Below are 18774 nucleotides of genomic sequence, written 5' to 3' on the forward strand. Positions count from 1 at the left end.
GACTGCCAACTGCCCATGTCGTTTAATAATGCCAATACATGACCCTACAAAGCCATTACAAACTTGATGCTGAATTCCAATGTTAGGACGAGATTGCAGTTTGAGTTCGTTTCATCAAATAAAGCATGCAACTTGTCATTTTCTTCTTTGCATTTTGAATGCTTAAGTTGAACTTTTTAAGTGTTGTTCTTGCAGCAGACATTTCTTGCAATAAACAAAATGACTTTTCATTGAGCATGATTAAATTCTTTGTAAGCTAGATTAAAAACCCAAAAGGAATTGAATCCACATACCATTTGATAAAACACAAATGAATAAAGCAATGCTGCGAATTTTATATATACCTACAATTAAGCTATAAGATCATTTCAATTTTACAAGCAAGCAGCAAACATTTACAATTTTACAATTAGCCTACCTTGTTAAATAAGTTCAAATTTAAAATCATTTGCAACTTCTGAATAGGCCTATAGTTACTTGGGCCAGAAATTATACACAGTTTTTGTGGATTAGTAAAAAGAAGTGTGTAAATATTCAATAGCAGACTGAAAATAAAATAATTTTTTTAAAGCTTGGTTATTTAGGCTATTTTTAAACCGTAGATTGTCCACCTCTGTCTTATCTGAAAATATAGTTCCTCACCAAAGGCATAGACTATCTGTTGATAAATCTAAAGGCAAAGACCAAGCAAATAACATTTGTTTAGATAAAAACGCATTATATCATCATTGAGCAATCATAAAATGTGCATTTATGAAAAAAAGTACAGAACACTCATAAAGTTTCTTGCAATGACTTCTCGAAGAAGAGTAACTTTGCATTGAGCTGCGCTTAAACATTAAACAACAACGAGGACCTCGTGTCTCCTGCAAGTACCACTTTTTGAAAACAGTTTTGCCAATAACTTATAAACAAGAAAGCAGAATTTTTCTGCACTGATAGTCTAACTCTAAACTATGCAATCGTGGTGGTAGTGTTTCGTAATAAAGTTAGTTACAATCGCTTGGCACTCTCCACGGTATACGATGGCGCGATGGTAGGTTGGTATTCTAGACCATGCGGAAGTAAAATGGTCGGCCTACAGTGTGGATTTGATGATGATTTTTTACCTAATACTTGCGTTGAAGTAATTGTTTTAAGACTCAAATTTAGCGGTTATGGTCGGTTTTGGGAAAGTAGTAGTTAAATATTAAAAACATACAAGAGAAGTGTCAATGTGACAAACTGTACAACATTTGGAAACACGTCATAGTTATTTATAAATATCTATTTTGTGGCACTTCTAAAAACACCTTTTCGTGAGTAAAAGCGTAGTTTAATCCAAACTATAAGATTGTCTGCAAATGCTGAATAATTTTCTAAATGGAATTATAAATGTAATAAAACATATCCATGTTTGAAGTTTATGTAGTTTCTTTCAAATCTTTTTGTTGTTGTAAACATTTTTCTTCTATTTGTCAAAAATTTTATACACCAAATTTAGCTAAAAAACCTAATGTAGTTGATGAAATTTAGGTAGCAAATCATATAGATGCGTCATATTTTTGTTATAAAATGACATTAGCTGCATAATTTAATTACATTAGCTACTTTTTGATATTCAATAATCATATTTACTACAGCATAGTTACATTTTGGTATTTAGTAACTATGGTGCGTTATAATTATATTAGCTGCATTTTGCAATTTTGTATATGCTGTACATGTGTACGCTCCAGTACTTACATCAGTTTTTTTACATTGCCTACATTTCAGTATTTAAAATGGTCTCTATTTGTTTGATACATTTTCACCACGGAAACGTGGTTAAAAATTTGTAAAACGCATGACGTTGATAAGCCATACCATATCAATGAGCTGCGTATTCCGGCCTTTGTTCATTCCTAAACTCTCTAGTTTTATCCAAGCAGGCTACAAGCCTTGTCGGTCTTCTCCTCAGACATCGGACGTTAGCGCATATAAACAAGCAAAATTAAAATTTTTATATTAAATAAAATTTTAGTATTTTTCCATACTTTCCTTAGAAATAATTGAACGATTACAATAATATCAAACCAGTCTACTTTTAAGACTCGGCTCAACAAAGTTAATTTACAGGCCAGAACACAATTTCTTTGAATAATTTCATCTTGTTCAAAATTTCTACATTAAAATTATCACACTTTTACACCAACGTTTGATCGTAAATAACAATTAAAATGTCTAAAATATGATAATTTTAAATTTGTCCAAAATTCAACAGCTTATAGAAATTGTCAAAACTCAGATAAGGCCAAAATCTATAAAATTTGTAAACTCCAAATGCCCCGAGTCCTGCGAGAAGACTTAAGGTAACAAATAACTCCTTCACCATCCTTTGCATCACCGGATGCTTTTGCATCAATTCGTCAAACAGTTTCCCACCGATATTGGCATGAGGAAACTGTTTATCTGGTACTGGCTTATCAAGGAATTTACACAGCGGTTCCCAACCTTCCTTAACGTTGTACACTAGTAGTTTGTCTTTTGGAGCGTTCTAAACGAAAACAGCAACAAGTTATAAAGAGGAAATTTTTATTGAACTTACAATACTTTAAAGCTAAGTTATTGATTAATATAAATTAAATACTCTTCGTATTACAAGATTCAGTAACTAACTCACAAAGATATTTAATGAATACATCGCTTAATACTTCTCCACTAATTCATATTTCTACATACAACAACAGTACCTGAATGACATCGGCGTAATGCTGGCGATACAGTCTTCTCATAACCATTTCGTTCACTGGAATTTTCCAGTAGAAAGTGCTAGGATAGCTTCTTGAACTCGGCAATACAACCTCACCTACAAGTGTAAGACGCAACAGATTCCTAAAATCTTTGCAAATCTTTAAAAATCATGATGCTTTTCTTGTACGTTAAAGTTCAAGACATACACTTAATATCTTAATATGTAGCAATTAGCAATAGCATTTATAAAACACGATTTAACAGATAATAATCAAAGCAGTTAGACTTTCAAAAAGTAACAAAGTATGCAAAATAAATATACTCATTTTTCCTATTAATTCTCCAAATTTTCGACCCAAAGGCGAGTATAAAAATATTAGACGGAGCATTGTATTTTCTTCCATTTCTTCCATTTGTTTGCGATAGCTCAGAAACCAGGAATCTTCGTCTCTGGTTGTAAAAACGATCTAAATCATAAAAAATTGTTAGCATAAGGTTATATATGTAAATAATGTAATAACTTAATAAACAAACAAGTTTCAACCTTGGCGTCTGGAAAGGCCTCATGAATTTCCTTCCAGAAAAAAAAAACAGGATCGTCGATTGTTGCATCAACATCTTTATACATCCTCTTGAAATCATCCACTGATCCTCCTTCTGTTAAAATTTTGTTCCAGTCCTTTCCCAAGTGCCAAAAGTTTTCAACAAAATCATAAACTTCATATCCGAGCTCCCTGAGAGCTATGTGCAGCGATTTTGTTCCAGTTTTTGAGAAACCGGCAGCTATAACTTTCATGTTTACTGTTCCGTTATTTCTGCAAAGATATTAAATGTGCTGGTCACATCTATTGAAAATTACTTAAAACGTAGACACTTTGTTTCTTTGACAACAGTTATACGTTCTAAATTAAAAAGTAAGTAATTCAATAAATGTTTTTCCTACCAGTCCACTTCCTGTCAGCCGTTATGCTGTCTTGCTGTTCTGCGAATGACTGCAGCACTTCAAAAAGTTTTCAATAATTAGCAACTATATTGCTTTTACCGGTAAGCTATAGCGCTTAAATGTGTGCATAAACGTGGAATGTAAATAGACGACACTAAATCAACATGGATGTTGACCCAAGTTTTAAGGGTAATCCGAAACGATGTTACAGTATATCTTAATGTTAAAATGAGTTCTAGATTTAACGTAGAAGCGCCTAAGTAACAGTTATGTTGCCTCAGATTTATATACTTTCATATCATCGGCAGGGAAACTTAGTTCTAACAGCTGCTGCTTATAAGTTTTTGTCGTATTTGTGGGGATCCATTTCAGCCAGATCGATATCTTGTTACATATTACATGCAGTAGCGCAGTCGCTGGGAGACATATCGCCAGGCCAAGATATAAAATAAAACCTTGGATAAAAGTTAATGACAGACTATGTAGATTGAAACACTGACTGCAATAGTAACTCGATTACTACAGTTACATGAGTAGATGGGTTGAGAAACGACAACAGTTGTGCCGGAATTACAATTCTTATGAAAATATGCATTTAAAGCCTATTACGTGAAAACCTGAAATCAATCAGAAACTTCCAATTCAAGTATTTCTAATAAAAGTTTTAAGATTTCAATAAGCATGCTTGAAATGCATAAGCTTTTTGCAACAAATATTCACTGTTGTTCAGCTAGTAGCATTACTAAAGTGGCCTAAAACTATTTTCATTCTATCACCAAATATGCAGGATAAGAATGTAACTATACCTAGTACTGCTACAACTTGCAATAAATGTATAGTGCTTTCAACGTCTGTTAAACAACGTTATTAACAGCACAAATGTCTAACATTCAGAAACAGCCTGTAGTCGACTGCCAACTGCCCACGTTGTTTAATTGTGGCGGTCGTGATAATAAATTATCTTAAGTTATATAATTGGCATTTGTTAAGCGATTTGTGTGTTCTCCAGTTAGATGCAATTTAATATTTAAACAGGGGTGTTATTCTCGGTTAAGTCCGTTATTCAAACAATCACTTCCAAACCGACATACTGACCCTATAGTTGAAGTGTCTCAAGTAGGTTTGTGTTTCACGGCGTAAAGTGATGGTACTTTGGTGAAAAGTAGATGACGTAGACGTAGAGTATGTATGCGATGCGATGTTATACGTAGCAATGCAAAATAACATGGCGTTCGTTGATTGGTTGATGTGTATGATATAAAAGCTTAGGCTTGGTTGAAACCGCTCCCTTCATTCCTGTTTTATCTGTTTTGCCCTTCTGGCTTATTCAGTTGAAGTGAATGCTCTATTCAAATGGAAATGGGATGTAATTGTTTCTGATGTGACTACGACTATATTTCGGACAATATAACAATTTAGACTTATGAATGTAGTGCTGATTTAAAGAAACAATGGGAAAAAGCATATGCAACGGAGTCAAAGACAAAATAGTCTAGGAGTTCTAAAAGAAAGACTGAAGCCTTTGGCTTTAGGCCAACCTTAAAACAATCCACATCGCCATCCCCACATAATAGTGCCAATACATCGGATGACCCTACAAAGCCATTACAAACTTGATGCTGAATTCCAACGTTAGGACAAGATTATAGTTTCATCAAATAAAGCATGCAACTTGTCATTTTCTTCTTTGCATTCTGAATGCTTAAGTTGAACCTTTTAAGTGTTGTTTTTGCAACAGACATTTCTTGCAATAAAAAAATGACTTTTCAATGAGCATCATTAAATGCTTTGTAAAATGGTCGGCCTACAATGTGGGTTTAATGATGATTTTTTACCTAATACTTGCGTTGAAGCAATTGTTTTAAGACTCAAATGTAACGGTTATGGTCGGTTTTGGGAAAGTAGTGGAGTAGGCGTCGGTATCATGGGGATGACGTAATACAGGCGATACAGGTAAAACGTATACATTTGGAAATATGTTACAATTAACAAGAAAGTAATTTAACTCGAAGTATTCGTGTTCGTGCAACAACTGTGGCGTCTATTTCCGTATGTTAAGAATAGTAATGTTACTGTAATATAGCGTTGTGTTATTCCATTATAATATGAGGGCAGAACGAATATGTACTATTATGCTTGCTCACTGAATAAGAATATCCCCTTAAAAGATTTGCACAATGCTCACACGTTAAAACCAAAATCTATATTATTTGCAACCATTTATTTTTTTTCTGTTATCGTGATGTACTTCTTACTTTTTACTACTTACTATACAGTACTTACTATTCGTCATGTACTTACTATTCGTGAATACTTACTTTTCGTCATGTACTTAACCGGTCACTGGCCATTATACTATGCTGTAGAGTAGATTACCGATTTTCAAGTTTTGGATGCTGTTACCCCAAATTATAATAACTAATAATTTTTGAAATTACAAACAAAATTTTTGCTACATGTTTTCTAAATCTCTTATTTTATTCTTACTCAGATCCATCCAAATTCTGCTCTAAATATTTTATGCACCAAAGTTCACAAGTAAATGCTTGCTTCGGGTGTAACTTTTTAATCTAAAAAACTTATAAAGTCCAAATGCTCCAAATCCTATGAGAAGACTTATGGTAACAAATGCTTCCTTCACCATCTTTTGCATCAATTCATCAAACAGTTTTCCACCAATATTGGCATAAGGAAACTGTTGATCTGGCACTGGCTTATCAAGGAATTTACAAAGTGATTCCCAACCTTCCTTTGAGTTGTACACTAGTAGTTTGTCTTTTGGAGCGTTCTAAGCAAAATAAACATGTTTTATAAGATAATATAACTATAGGTAAAATAATAATACTGTAACTTTGCTAAGGCAAAAATATATTAAATTTTCAATATTTAAAATATCTTGAAGTACTGTAGGGGAGGGTGGGGTAAAGCGGACCACCTAAGGCTTAATCGTTACAATTCATTGATTTTACCAAAACATTTGACATGTTTGTTTTGAGAGTTAACTCTAAGGTATTTCGCTAATTTTTGAAGTGCCCTTTTATTGATTGTTTGCTTTCTTACATAAAATTTTTTTGATTTAAAAGCACCTCCAATAGTCCACTTTACCCCACACATGTGTGGGGTAAAGTGGACCACCGTAAGTTTTGAGTATACAAGGCAATTTGTTCCACATCACAATCAATTTATTTACAAATTGTCATCATAAGCGATTGTAAAATTGTAAATTAAATTGTAAGAGTCATATGACCATCGAGGATCAGGAGAAAAGGATCTTCTTCAGTTGGTTTAACAAAGGATAAAAAGTGCTTAAACCAAGAAGTAAAAATATCAAGCTGCATACACCCAGAAGGGTGGCATGAATAACCAGTGCCAGGGGGAGTTCCATCAAGCAATTCTGGTTTCATACGCTGTCGTGGAAATATGAGATAAGGTGGAACGTGACTTCCTCCAGCAGACATGCAAATCACTGCAGTGCACAAAGTGCCTCTTTCTGCTGAGGTAATACTTCCAACCTGCTTTTTCCCCTTCAACGCAAGCACCTTGGATTGCTTTGTCTGAACTGTCGTAATTCCAGTTTCGTCGACGTTGAACACATTGTGATGCTTAAAATGATGCAAGTCCATCACTTCTCCCAGGAGAGCAAAAAACTTGCCGACGCTCACACGATTAAACCCTCTAGTACGAGCAGCAGATGTAGGCTCCGGGATGCGAAGGCTTAATTGTGGATTGCGTTGAAGAAATCCACTTACCCAATCAGCACCAGCAAGTCTCTTTTCCATGTTGAACCTATGCTTAATATGATTTTTTTCTGCCAATTCAAATGCAAGCGATTGGAGATGTTTCCTAGTGACCCCAAAGAATCGCCGCTCAAGTTCGAGCACATGTGCAATTAACTCTTTTTCTTGGGCTTCGGAAAATGTGGAATGAAACCTTCCAAGACCCTTTTTGCTCCCAGTAGCATTAATATTTAAATACAAATAGTACAAAAAACGAATTCCGTGCCTTTTCTTGCTTTCTGTTCCACGTAACCTCGAATAGTGGCGTGTGCAATCACGTTATATCATACTTCACTAAACTTAGTGGTATCCGCGCGGTTAAAAAACTTTATTAAGAAAATAAGAGGGGTGTGCCACTTTACCCCGTTGGTCCGCTTTACCCCACCTTCCCCTATTTCTGTTTTTGAGACTGAAAATACATTCTCAAGGCCGTAGCTACTGTTAAACGTTCAAATGGATGCAAAATTTTGCAAATATTAAAAACAAACAAGAGAAGTGTCAATGTGACAAACTGTTCAAAATTTGGAAACACGTCATAGCTATTTATAAATATCTATTTTGTGGCACTTCTAACAACCCCTTTTCGTGAGTAAAAGCGTAGTTTAATCCAAACTATAAGATTGTCTGCAAATGCTGAAGAATTTTCTAAATGGAATTATAAATGTGGAAAATATGTCCATGTTTGAAGTTTATGTAGTTTCTTTCAAATGTTTTTGTTGTTGTAAATATTTTTTTCTTCTATTTGTAAAACATTTTATATACCAAATTTAGCTAATAAACCTAATAGAGTTGATGAAATTTATGTAGCAAATCGTATAGATGCGTAATATTTTTGTTATAAAATGACATTAGCTGCATAATTTAATTACATTAGTTACTTTTTGATATTCCATAATCACATTTATTACAACATGGTCACATTTTGCTATTTAGTAACTATGGTGCGTTATAATTACATTAGCTGCATTTTGCAATTTTGTATATGTTGTACATGTATACGCTCCAGTATTTACATCAATTTATTTACATTGCCTACATTTGATTATTAAAAATGGTCTGTATTTGTTTTATACATTTTCATTGCGCCGAAATGTGGTGTTAACTTTGTTAAATGCGTGACGTTGATACTGCTAAACCATATCAATGAGCTGCGTATTCCGGCCTTTGTTCATTCCTAAACTCTCTAGTTTTATCCAAGCAGGCTACAAGCCTTGTCGGTCTTCTCCTCAGGCATCGGACGTTAGCGTATATAAACAAGCAAAATTAAAATTTTTATATTAAATAAAAATAAAGTATTTTTCCTTACTTTCTCTAGAAATGATTGAATGAATACAATAATATCAAATCAGTCTACTTTTAAGACTCGGCTCAACAAAGTTAATTTACAGGCCAGAGCACAATTTCTTTGAATAATTTTACCTTGTTCAAAATTTTTACATCACAATTATAACATTTTTACACCAATGTTTGATTGTAAACAACAATAAAAAAGTGTCTAAAATATGATAATTTTAAATTTGTCCAAAATTCAACAGTTTATACAAATTGAAAAAACTCAGATAAGGCCAAAATCTATAAAACTTGTAAACTCCAAATGCCCCAAGTCCTGCGAGAAGACTTATTATAACAAATGCTTCCTTCACCATCCTTTGCATCACCGGATGATTTTGCATCAATTCGTCAAACAGTTTCCCACCAATATTAGCATGAGGAAACTGTTTATCTGGTACTGGCTTATCAAGGAATTTACAAAGCGGTTCCCAACCTTCCTTCAAGTTGTACACTAGTAGTTTGTCTTTTGGAGCGTTCTAAACGAATGCAGCAACAACTTATAAAGATGGAACTTTTATTGAGCTTGCAATACTTTGAAGCTAAGTTATTGATTAATATAAATTAAATACTCTTCGTATTAAAAAGTTTCAGTAACTAACTCATAAAAGTTTTTTGACGAATACATCGCTTAATTCTTCTCCAAGAGTTCATATTTCTACATAAATCAACAGTACCTGAATGACATCAGCGGTGTGCTGGCGATACAGTCTTCTCATAACCATTTCGTTCACTGGAATTTTCCAGGAGAAAGTGCTAGGATTGTTTCCTGGAGTCGCCAATACAACTTCGTCTACAAGTGTAAGACACAACAGGTCCCTAAAAACTCTACAAATCTTTAAAAATCATGATGCTTTTCTTGTAAGTTAAAGTTCAAGACATACACTTAATATCTTAATATGTAGCAATTAGAAATAGTATTTATAAAACACGATTTAACAGATAACCAAAGCAGTTAGACTTTTCAAAAAGTAACAAAGTATGCAAAATAAATGTACTCATTTTTCCTATTAATGCTGACAATTTTCGACCCAATGGCGAGTAAACAAATGTTAGACGAAGAATTGTATTTTTCTCCATCCATCATTCATTATTTCTAGGAAACCAGAAATCTTCCTCTCTGGTTGTAAAAACGATCTAAATCATAAAAAAATTGTTAGTGTAAGATTATGTATGTATTTAATAATAAGTTACTAAACACAGAAGTTTCAACCTTGGCGTCTGGAAAGGCCTCATGAATTTCCTTCCAGAAGAAATAAACAGGAGTGTCGATTGTTGCATCGACATCTTTATACATCCTCTTGAAATCATCCACTGATCCTCCTTCTGTTAAAATTTTGTTCCAGTCCTTTTCCAAGTACCAAAAGTTTTCAACAAAATCATAAACCTCATATCCGAGCTCCCTGAGAGCTATGTGCAGCGATTTTGTTCCAGTTTTTGAGAAACCGGCAACTATAACTTTCATGTTTACTGTTCCCTTATTTCTGCAAAGATATTAAACGTACTGGTTACGTTTATCGACATTTACTTAAAACTTCGATTCTTTCTTTCTTTGACAACAGTTATACGTCCTAAATTTAAAAAAATAAGTAACTCAACAATTGTTTTCCCAACCAGTCCAATTCCTGTCAGCCGTTATGCTGTCTTGCTTTTCTGCGAATGACTGCAGCATTTGAAAAGGTTTTCATGAAATACCAACTTCATCGCTTTTACTGGTAAGCTATAGCGCATAATGTGTGCATAAACGTTGACTGTAAATAAACGTCACTAAATCAACATGGATGTTGACCCAAGTTTTATAGGTAATCCGATACGATGTTGCAGTAAATCGTAATGTTAAAATGGGTTCTAGATTTAACGCAATAGCGCCAAAGTAACAGTTATGTTGCCTCAGAATTAATAGGCCTACATTCATATCACCGACAAGGAAACTTATTTCTAACAGATGCTGCTTATAAGTTTTTGTCATATTTGTGTGGACCCATTTCAGCCAGATCGATATCTTGTTACATATTACATGCAGTTACACAGTCGCTGGACGATATAAGGCCAGGCCAAGATATAAAATAAAACCTTAAAAAAATAAAATAATAAAAATGTTTTGTGCTGGTCCTCTTGCTTAGGCTAACTTTCAGAAACAGCCTGTAGCCAACTGCCCATGTCGTTTAATAATGCCAATACATGACCCTACAAAGCCATTACAAACTTGATGCTGAATTCCAATGTTAGGACGAGATTGCAGTTTGAGTTCGTTTCATCAAATAAAGCACAAAACTTGTCATTTTCTTCTTTGCATTCTGAATGCTTAAGTTGGACTTTTTAAGTGTTGTTCTTGCAACAGACATTTCTTGCAAAAAACAAAATGACTTTTCAATGAGCATCATTCAGTACTTTGTAAGCTAGATTAAAAATCCAAAAGGAAATGGATCCACATACCATTAGATAAACATAAATGAATAAAGCAATACTGCGAATTTTATATATACCTACAATTAAGCTATAAGATCATTTCAATTTTACAAGCAAGCAGCAAACATTTACAATTTTATAATTACCTTGTTAAATAAGTTTTGGAATTAAAATCATTTGTAACTTCTGAATTGGTCGATAATTACTTGGGCCTGAACTTATTCATATTTTTTGTGGATTAGTAAAAAGAAGTGTGTAAGTATTCAATAGCAAACTGAAACTAAAATTAATTTTTTGTAAGCTTGGTTATTTAATCTATTTTAAAAATGTAGGTTGTCTACCTCCGTCTTATCTGAAAATATACTTCCTCACCAAAGGCATAGACTGTCCGGTGATAAATGTAAAGGCAAACACCAAACAAATAATACTTGTTTAAATAAAAACGCATTATATCATCATTGAGTAATCATAAAATGTACAATTATGAAAAAAAATACAGAACACTCATAAAGTTTCTTGCAATGACTTCTCCAAGATGAGTAACTTTGCATTGAGCTGCGCTTAAACATTAAACAACAACGAGGACCTCGTGTCTCCTGCAAGTACCATTTTTTGAAAACGGTTTTGCCAATAACTTATAAACAAGAAAGCAGAATTTTTCTGCACTGATAGTCTAACTCGAAACTATGCAATCGTGGTGGTAGTGTTTCGTAATAAAGTTAGTTACAATCGCTTGCTTATAGTATAAATTGATGTTTCAATACACAAGCAAAATCATATTTAACTTTGACTGCATTGAGGACTGTTTATTCCAGTCATCTTCTAAGTACTAAAAGTTTTCCACAAAATCATAAACTTCATATCCGAGCTCCCTGAGAGCTACGGTCATGGATTTTGTTCCATTTTTTGGAAAACCGGAAACTATAACTTTCATGACTACTGTTCCGTTGTTTCTGCAAAGATGTGAAATGTTTTGGGAAAAATAAATTACATTTGCGTAAAAATCTAACTTTTTCTCCATTAAACATGTAAAATTAAACTTAGTTACTTTAACAACAGTTACAACTCACAAGTTAAAAAGAAACTTGTCATTCAAGAAATGTTTCTCTACCCAGTCCACTTTCTAACATCCGTTCTGCTGTTATGTGGCTACATTGCTATCTTTAACATATTTAATGCAAACACACATACGCACGTTGTTCAAGTCTGTTTAAATGCAGCAAACTGAGAAGCTAATTAATCGTGAAATGGTGCTGCATTTCTGGCTCAGATTTTCACAGTTTTTCTTTCTGTTTTCGGTTACGTGCGGTTTCTGCTTTTCGGAATCCATAACTGCACTATTTGAAAAACATTTCATTAAATGTCGAACCTACTAATACTTGCCTATTTTTACTATTATTGCTTGCCGATAACTATGGTAAGCCATGTAGCGCTCACTTATGCATTGTACATTGTACCATGTAAATAAACGTCATTAAGTCAACGTGGTGGTGGTTGAATCCTGTCTGATATGATAGCATTCTAAGGGTTAATTATTACATAATTTACGCAAGCTTTCTCAAGCATCAACTTGCTTCATCAGGTGTATACTATGAGATGGCAACGAACAAAATGGGTCTAGAGTAGACTCTAGACTCTAGAGCCATGTGATCAACTGCACAAGTTGTAATTCAGTAAATTTTAATGCTATGAATCAAGGTTTATATTCATTGACAACATTGTCAAAACAACACTTCCTTGGGCTCATACCAGCCAACTGCACATTTATGCTAAGTCAGGTCATTACTTTTACGCAGCGTTGACAAAAGTGTGACACGGTTTTGTCGCAATTCGTCGTTTTTTAGGCCTCGATTATAATATGTCGTTGCCAACGATTATAATATGTGTTAATTATGCGGCGTTTAATCAACAAAAAAGCTTTCAACTGTTTAGAACTGGTCTTCTAACTAAACGTTAATTCAGTCATTATGATGATATCCATCTCGAAAAAAGACTACGCTAAGCTGATTTAGTTTGTGTCAACAGCAACTATAACAAGTACAATGCTGCCTTCAAATGAAGCATGATCCTGGTAGGAAGTTATTTGCCATCGATCATTAGTTTGAAAAAAGCTAGGTTTGTCTTTGTATTATGTATTCTGTGGGATTATTATCTAATCTATAATCTGACTCCGTTAAGCTTTCAGCAGGGGTTGCGTGTCCTGTCAAGAAACACTCCACACCTAACAATAAAACAGACATTGCTTTATTGACATTGACTTCTCCATATAAATCATATATTTATCGTTTCAGATAAAGAGATAACATGCAAAGTATAGTTAGCATGTATAAATTCTGTAGATTTACTATAGATTCTATAAATATTTTCTAGACATTTCTTACCAACCAGTAAATAGTAGTCACTCGTAAAACATAGCTGAAAAGGAGCTCATCTACCTCTGTTGGTCAAGGAAACTGGTCGGTAGAATTAGTGCAACGAAATTAATTTGCATGTTTTAGTTTATTTAAGTTCTGACAATAAATTTAGAATTTTTGTTTAAAAACTGGCAATTATAAGTCTCACACTTTTACACTAAATTTGGCTGTTAATATTCTAGTTAAAAAATCTAAATGATAACTTCAAACTTGCCCAAAATTCAACAGTTTATACAAATTGTCAAAACTCAGATAAGGCCAAAATCTATAAAACTTGTAAACTCCAAATGCCCCAAGTCCTGCGAGAAGACTTATTATAACAAATGCTTCCTTCACCATCCTTTGCATCACCGGATGATTCTTCATTAAATCATTGTAAATCGATCCACCGATATTGGCATGAGGAAACTGTTTATCCGGCACTGGCTTATCAAGGAATTTACAAAGCGGTTCCCAACCTTCCTTCACGTTGTACACTAGTAGTTTGTCTTTTGGAGCGTTCTAAACGAAAGCAGCAACAAGTTATAAAGATGAAACTTATCCTGGACTTACAATACCTTAAAGCTCAATTATTGATTAATATAAATTAATTACTCTTTGTATTACAAAGATTCAGTAACTAACTCACAAAAGTATTTAACGAATACATCGCTTACTTCTTCTCCACTAATTCATAATTCTACATACAACAACAACACCTGAATGACATCAGCGTTATGCTGGCGATACAGTCTTCTCATAACCATTTCGTTCACTGGAAGTCTCCAGTAGAAAATGCTAGGATTGCTTCCTGAAGTCGCCAATACAACTTGACCTACAAGTGTAAGACGCAACAGATTCCTAAAAACTCTACAAATCTTTAAAAATCATGATGCTTTTCTTGTAAGTTAAAGTTCAAGACATACACTTAATATCTTAAAATGTAGCAATTAGAAATAGTATTTATAAAACACGATTTAACAGATAATCAAAGCAGTCAGACTTTCAAAAAGTAACAAAATGTACAAAATAAATATACTCATTTTTCGTAATAATGCTCCAAATTTTCGACCCAATGGCGAATACATAAACATTAGACGAAGCATTGTACTTTTCTCCATTTCTTCAATTTGTTTGCGATAGCTCGGAAACCACGAATCTTCGTCTCTGGTTGTAAAAACGATCTAAATCATACCAAAATTGTGAGTATAAGATTATATATGTATTTAATAATAAGTTACTAAACACAGAAGTTTCAACCTTGGCGTCTGGAAATGCCTCATGAATTTCCTTCCAGAAGAAATAAACAGGAGTGTCGATTGTTGCATCGACATCTTTATACATCCTCTTGAAATCATCCACTGATCCTCCTTCTGTTAAAATTTTGTTCCAGTCCTTTCCCAAGTACCAAAAGTTTTCCACAAAATCATAAACTTCATATCCGAGCTCCCTGAGAGCTATGTGCATCGATTTTGTTCCAGTTTTTGCGAAACCGGCAACTATAACTTTCATGTTTACTGTTCCTTTATTTCTGCAAAGATATTAAACGTACTGGTCACATCTATCGACATTTACTTAAAACTTAAAAACTTTGTTTCTTGGACAACAGTAATACGTCCTAAGTTAAAAAAAAGAAACTCAACAAAGGTTTTCCCAACCAGTCCACTTCCTGTCAGCCGTTATGCTGTCCTACTGTTCTGCGAATGACTGCAGCATTTCAAAAGGTTTTCATGAAATACCAACTTCATCGCTTTTACTGGTAAGCTATAGCGCTTAAATGATTGCATAAACGTGGACTGTAAATAAATGTCACTAAATCAACATGGATGTTGACCCAAGTTTTAAAGGTAATCCGATACGATGTTGCAGTAAATCTTAATGTTAAAATGGGTTCTAGATTTAACGTAATAGCGCCAAAGTAACAGTTATGTTGCCTCAGAATTATATACTTTCATATCGCTGGCAGGGAAACTTATTTCTAACAGATGCTGCTTATAAGTTTTTGTCGTATTTGTGTGGAGCCATTTCAGCCAGATCGATATCTTGTTACATATTACATGCAGTTACACAGTCGCTCGACAATATAAAGTAAGGCCAAGATATAAAATAAAACCTTAAAAAAATAAAGTATTAATAAAGTATTGTGCTGGTCCTCTTGCTTAAATTAACATTCAGAAACAGCCTGTAGCCGACTGCCAACTGCCCACGTCGTTTAATAATGCCAATACATCGGATGACCCTACAAATCCATTACAAACTTGATTCTGAATTCGAATGCTAGGACAAAATTACATTTTGAGTTCGTTTCATCAAATGAAGCATGAAACTTGTCATTTTCTTCATTGCATTCTGAATGTTAAGTTGAACTTTTTAAGTGTTGTTCTTGTAGCAGACATTTCTTGCAATAAACAAAATGACTTTTCAATGAGCAACATTAAATACTTTGTAAACTAGATTAAAAACCCAAAAAGAATTGAATCCACATACCATTTGATAAAACATAAATGAATAAAGCAATACTGCGAATTTTATATATACCTACAATTAAGTTTTAATATCCTTTAAATTTTACAAGCAAGCAGTAAGCATTTATAATTCCTTTTCAAAAACACGCCAGACCTATCGGGGAAACGGACATTGTATTATTGACATTGACTTCTCCATATAAATCATATAAGTTTATTTATTGTTTCAGATAAAGAGATGACATGCAAAATATAGTTAGCATGTGTAAATTCTGTCTGTTCGCTTTACTATAGATTCTACAAACATTTGCCATAGACTCTTCTTATTAATCAGTAAACAGTAGTCACTCGTATAACAAAGTTGAAAAGGAGCTCATCTACCGCAGTTGGTCACATAAACTGGTCGAAGGAATCAGTGCAACGATATTAATTTGCATGTTTTAGTTTATTTAAATTCTGGCAATGAGTTTTAGAAGTTTTTGTTTAAAAAGTTGCAATCACAATTCTCACACTTTTACACTAATTCTGGCTGTTAATGTTTTAATTGAAAAATCTAAATGATAATTTCAAACTTGCCCAAAATTCAACAGTTTATACAAATTGTTAAAACTCAGATAAGGCCAAAATCTGTAAAACTTGTAAACTCCAAATACCCCAAGTCCTGCAAGAAGACTTATGATAACAAATGCTTCCTTCACCATCCTTTGCATCACCGGATGCTTTTGCATCAATTCATCAAACAGTTTCCCACCAATATTGGCATGAAGAAACTGTTTATCCGGCACTGGCTTATCAAGGAATTTACACAGCGGTTCCCAACCTTCCTTCACGTTGTACACTAGTAGTTTGTCTTTTGGAGCGTTCTTAACGAATGCAGCAACAAGTTATAAAGATGAAATTTTTATTGGGCTTGCAATACTTTGAAGCTCAATTATTGATTATTATAAATTAAGTACTCTTCGTATTAAAAAGTTTCAGTAACTAACTCACAAAAGTATTTAACGAATACATCGCTTATTTCTTCTCCACTAATTCATAATTCTACATTCAACAACAGTACCTGAATGACATCAGCGTAATCCTGACGATACAGTCTCCTCATAACCATTTCGTTCACTGGAAGTCTCCAGTAGAAAGTGCTAGGATTGCTTATTGAAGTCGCCAATACAACTTCCTCTACAATTGTAACACACAACAAATCCCTAAAAACTCTACAAAGCTTTTCTTGTACGTTAAAGTTTAAGACATACATTTAATATCTTAATATGTAGCAATTAGCAATAGCATTTATAAAACACGATTTAACAGATAACCGAAGCAGTTAGACTTTCCAAAAGTAACAAAGTATGCAAAATAATTATACTCATTTTTCCTATTAATGCTCCCAATTTTCGACCCAATGGCGAGTATACAAATATTAGACGAAAAATTGTATTTTTCTCCATTTCTTCAGTTTGTTTGCGATAGCTCGGAAACCAGGAATCTTCCTCTCTGGCTGTAAAAACGATCTAAATCATCAAAAATTGTTAGTATAAGATTATGTATGTATTTGATAATAAGTTACTAAACACACAAGTTTCAACCTTGGCGTCTGGAAATGCCTCATGAATTTCCTTCCAGAAAAAATAAACAGGAGTGTCGATTGTTGCATCGACATCTTTATACATCCTCTTGAAATCATCCACTGATCCTCCTTCTGTTAAAATTTTGTTCCAGTCTTTTCCCAAGTACCAAAAGTTTTCCACAAAATCATAAACTTCATATCCGAGCTCCGTGAGAGCTATGTGCATCGATTTTGTTCCAGTTTTTGCGAAACCGGCAACTATAACTTTCATGTTTACTGTTCCCTTATTTCTGCAAAGATATTAAATGTGCTGGTCACATCCATCCTAATTTACTTAAAACTTAAAAACGTTTTTGTTTCTTTGACAACAGTTATACGTCCAAAATTTAAAACAAATAAGTAACTCAACAAATGTTTTTCCAACCAGTCCACTTCGTGTCAGCTGTTATGCTGTCTTGCTGTTTGGCGTATGACTGCAGCATTTCAAAAGGTTTTCATGAAATACCAACTTCATCGCTTTTACTGGTAAGCTATAGCCCCTAAATGTGTGCATAAACGTGGACTGTAAATAAACGTCACTAAATCAACATGGATGTTGACCTAAGTTTTAAAGGTAATCCGATACGATGTTGCAGTATATCTTAATGTTAGAATGAAATCTACATTTGTACGTAACAGCGTCGATCATAGTAACAGTTATGCTGTCTCCGAATTTATGCTTTCATATCTCTTTATAAGGAATTTTAATCTTCATCAGGAAACTCAGTTCGAACAGCTGCTGCAAAAAAGTTTTTTGAAATGATTTCGAAAATTTTGTTATTTTGAAAATGTTTTTGTTTTTAGAAAAGCTCAAGTTATCCTCTCATCTCCTTTTGGTGAGTAATTTTGTTCCAATAATCTTTTAAGCATGAGAAAAGTTTTCCACAAAATCACAACCTTCATATCCGAGCAACCAGAGAGTTATGTGCATCGTGTTTTTTTCAGTTTTTGATAAGCCGGCAACTATAACTTTCATCTCTGTTTTCTCTATACGGCTCTGTTGTTTCTGCAAATATACTGTTTGTTATTTTTTAGTTACAGCAATGTACAGCTATTCAGCCATTTTGTGCGAATTTTAATCAATGAATAACAGTTTAATATTAGTGAAACCCGGCATCGTTGTTAAAGTTACGATAATTCATCA

General features: G+C 33.7%; 3 protein-coding genes across 3 annotated transcripts; all 3 read right to left on the reverse strand.

Moving 5' to 3' along the window:
* Nucleotides 1-8689: 8689 nt before the first annotated feature.
* LOC143463387 (uncharacterized) lies at nucleotides 8690-11125 on the reverse strand. The gene is made up of 5 exons (XM_076961856.1): nucleotides 9974-11125; nucleotides 9877-9897; nucleotides 9759-9834; nucleotides 9438-9553; nucleotides 8690-9239 (listed from the first exon to the last, which is right to left on the reverse strand). The coding sequence occupies exons 1-5, from the start codon at nucleotides 10223-10225 to the stop codon at nucleotides 8943-8945; spliced, it is 762 nt and encodes a 253-aa protein (XP_076817971.1). The 5' UTR covers nucleotides 10226-11125; the 3' UTR covers nucleotides 8690-8942.
* Nucleotides 11126-13605: 2480 nt separating this feature from the next.
* LOC143462551 (uncharacterized) lies at nucleotides 13606-15534 on the reverse strand. The gene is made up of 5 exons (XM_076960765.1): nucleotides 15206-15534; nucleotides 14823-15093; nucleotides 14602-14746; nucleotides 14282-14397; nucleotides 13606-14084 (listed from the first exon to the last, which is right to left on the reverse strand). Exons 2-5 carry the CDS (start codon nucleotides 15072-15074, stop codon nucleotides 13788-13790), a joined length of 810 nt encoding a protein of 269 aa, XP_076816880.1. The 5' UTR covers nucleotides 15075-15093; nucleotides 15206-15534; the 3' UTR covers nucleotides 13606-13787.
* Nucleotides 15535-16510: 976 nt separating this feature from the next.
* On the reverse strand, nucleotides 16511-17879 carry LOC143463388 (uncharacterized). Its single transcript, XM_076961857.1, has 4 exons — nucleotides 17611-17879; nucleotides 17391-17535; nucleotides 17088-17251; nucleotides 16511-16890 (listed from the first exon to the last, which is right to left on the reverse strand). Exons 1-4 carry the CDS (start codon nucleotides 17860-17862, stop codon nucleotides 16594-16596), a joined length of 858 nt encoding a protein of 285 aa, XP_076817972.1. The 5' UTR covers nucleotides 17863-17879; the 3' UTR covers nucleotides 16511-16593.
* Between the last annotated feature and the right edge of the window lie 895 nt (nucleotides 17880-18774).

Source organism: Clavelina lepadiformis, chromosome 6 (assembly GCF_947623445.1).
Source record: "Clavelina lepadiformis chromosome 6, kaClaLepa1.1, whole genome shotgun sequence".
NCBI classification, from domain to species: domain Eukaryota; kingdom Metazoa; phylum Chordata; class Ascidiacea; order Aplousobranchia; family Clavelinidae; genus Clavelina; species Clavelina lepadiformis.